General features: G+C 41.0%; 2 protein-coding genes across 2 annotated transcripts in view; one reads left to right on the forward strand and one right to left on the reverse strand.

Annotated features, from left to right (window-relative positions):
- The first annotated feature begins 208 nt into the window (after positions 1 to 208).
- On the forward strand, positions 209 to 1885 carry atp5mf (ATP synthase membrane subunit f). The gene is made up of 4 exons (XM_014012879.1): positions 209 to 277; positions 863 to 970; positions 1569 to 1685; positions 1760 to 1885. Exons 1-4 carry the CDS (start codon positions 262 to 264, stop codon positions 1786 to 1788), a joined length of 270 nt encoding a protein of 89 aa, XP_013868333.1. The 5' UTR covers positions 209 to 261; the 3' UTR covers positions 1789 to 1885.
- A 73-nt stretch (positions 1886 to 1958) lies between these two features.
- Positions 1959 to 3656, reverse strand: part of cpsf4 (cleavage and polyadenylation specific factor 4) — a 12677-nt gene continuing 10979 nt past the window's right edge. Inside the window, exons 7-8 of the mRNA XM_014012877.1 lie at positions 2652 to 2813; positions 1959 to 2498 (exon numbers count right to left, since the gene is read on the reverse strand). Coding sequence (XP_013868331.1) covers positions 2430 to 2498; positions 2652 to 2813 — 231 coding nt within the window. The 3' untranslated portion in view covers positions 1959 to 2429. The remainder of the gene's footprint in view (positions 2499 to 2651; positions 2814 to 3656) is intronic.

The raw sequence follows: 3656 nt of genomic DNA on the forward strand, positions 1-3656 counted from the left end.
GTTACTTTACAAATAGCTCCAATAAAAATAAAATTTAGAATCTATCCTCTTCTGTTATGCATCGTGACAGAATTACCTAAAACCTCCAACGTCAAGAGACTATAATTCTATAAATAGATTTGTAATTTTAAACCCAATTGATAAACTTGTTTCTAATMCCATCTAGTGGAAACCTTGAAGAARTACAWGTCCTCCCATAATGCCTTTCGTTGCCTTTTGTTTCCCGTCATTCCTTGCGGTAGATCATCTGCACCAGTGAAGATGGCGGACAAACCAGGTATTTTTTCGTGTCCTCTGCTGTGAAAAATCTACATTTTTCTCCTTAATTCCCTTTCTTGGTGTGAGTGATGAGTTTTTCACAGTTTGTTGTGTTTTATTGAGTCAGACGGGCCGTGAATCAGTCAGTCCTCCATCTGTTTCTGACTCAAACAGTCAGTCCTCCACTCCCGTCAAGGACTTTGAGCATCAGACAGAGGAAATTACAGCTAGCTGCTATAGAAGCGATCAAAATAATATACTTTTATCAATAGCTTGTTTAAAATAATTATATTTATGTTGTTTCTGCATTTGCAAGATATTGTGGCTAATTAGTGCATTATTTACACCAGAAGGCGTGTGGTAGATTATTCATCAGGCTAACTTTATTCCTTCARTGCATTAATTAACCTAGAAAAATGAACAATTAGTTCATTAACMTTGCACTTTTTCATAGCATTGCTGTCACAACATTTATGGATTAAAGTTGTAGTACGTTAACATTGATAAATTTGCCAAATATAGTCTTAACTCTTGAAGTTAAAAATTTTCAGCCCGTTTTTGTGTTGAAAACGTTTTCTGTAACTTGTGGTTCATTTGTGATCAGTACCAGTGATTGAGAAGCGCCTGATGGAGGTGAAACTGGGGGAGCTGGGAACTTGGGTCGGAGGCCGAGACTTCTCCCCGAAGGGCATCTACCGCGCCTGCGGCCGAGGTGAGCCTGATCTGAGCCTTTAACAGGTTAAATTAATAATCTGTGGATTAAAACCCACCTCTTCCACAACGTGCAGTGGTAGCAGATCTTTAGTAACCCAACATGCCATGGGCGCTAGTGATTGTGTCCCACATCAAAATACCTTATCATGTGGTACCAATTGCAAAGTGGCAAGTTTTGAGTTTTTCAGGCGATTATTTGCACACAATATAATTTTGCCCAACCCCAATGTGAACTGTTTATGTAGACTTCTGAGTCTGATCCGAAGGATATTTTTATTCTCCTAGTTTTAAAAATTAAATCACAACCTGACTTCTTACATTGAGCATGCTTGTGAAGCCAAGCTGGGCAGGAAAAAAAGATTATTTTGACTTGGGGTCATATTCTGATCCATTACAAAGTCAAAGAAGAAACTTTTAAAATTTTAAATAAGACTACTATTAATAAAGCTGCACTTGTTTGGCAGGTCATACTCAAAAGCAAGGTTTAAGAAAAATTGTTGGGTTGTCCTTAGAAATTGATTGGATTGAGGATTTTGGTGATGCAATGCTTTAAAACTCAAACTTGTTTTTTACATGAACCCTGTTGTCTCTTCCAGGCGTTGACGCCTGGTACAACAAGTACATCAACGTAAGGAAAGGAGGCTTTGCAGGCATAGCCATGTTTCTAACGGGCTACGTGGTCATCGGCTACATTTTTAACTACAGCCACCTCAGTAAGCATCTCCCTGTTCTTGTTGCTCTGTGTTAGGCATTCACATCTTCACCATCCTCTGCTCTCTTCTTACAGAACACCAACGCTGGAGGAAGTACCACTAACTCTGTGCAGCAGCCATCACACCARCAGGATGGATCTCTCAGCTCTGTTGTTAATGTGACTGTTGTGAACAATAATAATAAAAAAGAAATCCATGTATACATCTGACTCTTGTTTTCAGAGATGCACGCATTTCAAAGCTGAAGCAGCCTGAAAGTAATTCAGAGGTACATTATGGAAATGTCATTTATTGGTACAGAAAGAGAAACAGCAGGTTTTAAAGGTCTGATATCTGCTGAGGTTCATTTTCAGGAGGGAAGGAGGGGTTTAACAGAGTACAAACTGCTATAAATTTACATTCCTACAACCATTCATCACATTATTTCACACAGAAAATGACAGAACTGTAGAAGTTGTTGAATGCAGCCACGTAACTTGAGATACCAGGAGGTGACCACACCTGAAGATGCTGTAAACTGGACCTGAAACGGCTCATCAGCTCCTCCATCTTCTGCTTCACAAAACTTTTATTTTCATGTGTCAGTTTATAGGAGGCAGCACAGGACAAAGTTTATCCTCCATGTTTGAGGCTGAATACAGAGAAACGCGTCAGGAAGGAAAGTTCGACGTGTTTGGGTTGAACACCGAAGCTTTATTTTTGCACGTAGACCTCCTGTCTTTGGCTGCTCCAGATGTTTGAAGGTCACTGTCCYCTCAGGAAGGCCAGGTGACCTTTTGTACACTTGTTGGCATAGTGGCCTTTCTCACCACACTGCAGACAGAAGGATTATAAATGAGAGCTTAGAGGAAACCAACCCGACATTTATAGATCTCCATCAAACTAAAATGTGCAACTTTGTCATAAAAAGATTCTGTTTCCTCTAACAATCCATACGACAGACAGACTTGATCAGAGCAGACCCACCTTGTAGCAGGTGACCTGGTCCAGAGGTCGAGGGCCCCTGTTATGATGAGGCATGTTGTTGTGGTGACCCATGGTGTTMGTGTGGTTCAGCGGCCGCTGGCCTAGACTGGGGTTACTCAACTGGATGACGGAGAGTGATGAGCGGCTGATGGTGGGCACAGGCTGCAAACAGGCAGAGAGAGGCTGGTTTAACACTGATCAACAAAGCAGCAGGTACAGAAAGAAACAAAGAAATGAAGCGAGCACATTCAACACAACCTGAAAAGTCAAAGGTAAAATGATCAAATCCACTACAGGAGAAGCTTCAATGTAAACTGTCTTATGTTTGTTAAAGTTTTTACAGAGCTCCTACACAATTACCACAGAGAAAGTCCAGGCTCAGTTCAACTAAAAAAAGAAAAGTGCACAGAAGTAGGGCTGCAACAACGAATCGATAAAAATCGATTATTAAAAGCGTTGGCAACGAATTTCATTATCGATTTGTGATGACCCTCTCCAGTCCACTGGGTGTCTATTTTCTTTCTTTCAGGGAGTTGGCGGATGTACGCTCAGGCTGGACCTTAAAAGCCGGGTTTCATGCTCGTTACAGCAGCTGGGTCCTGGCCTCCAGGTTGGACCTGGTGGGAGCAGGCAGTGGACTTGTGCTCATATGGGCTGTAGTTGACAATTTTTTATTATTTGTTGTTTTTAGAATAAATAATTATTTTTTGCATTAAATTCACTCGTCTGTCTCCCATTTTTGTCATGGTCCTGAGCCGGGCTGTGACAGGTTCTTGCAGGTTGGTATCCTCCAGTATAATGTCACTTTGCTGAGTCTACAGGCAAACACTTGTGAATGAATTCTCCTGCTCTGGTGTTGAGTTTAAAGAAAAGTGACAAACCCTGACAAGCCAGTCAGAAACCACAGTGACAGCTTGACTGATTTGATTTGATTTATTGATTTAACAGGAAAAGATTGCTAAAAATCGAGCCTGACTCAGCATAATTGCTGTTTTACAGCAGGTT

This window comes from Austrofundulus limnaeus, unplaced genomic scaffold (assembly GCF_001266775.1).
Source record: "Austrofundulus limnaeus strain Quisiro unplaced genomic scaffold, Austrofundulus_limnaeus-1.0 Scaffold96, whole genome shotgun sequence".
NCBI classification, from domain to species: domain Eukaryota; kingdom Metazoa; phylum Chordata; class Actinopteri; order Cyprinodontiformes; family Rivulidae; genus Austrofundulus; species Austrofundulus limnaeus.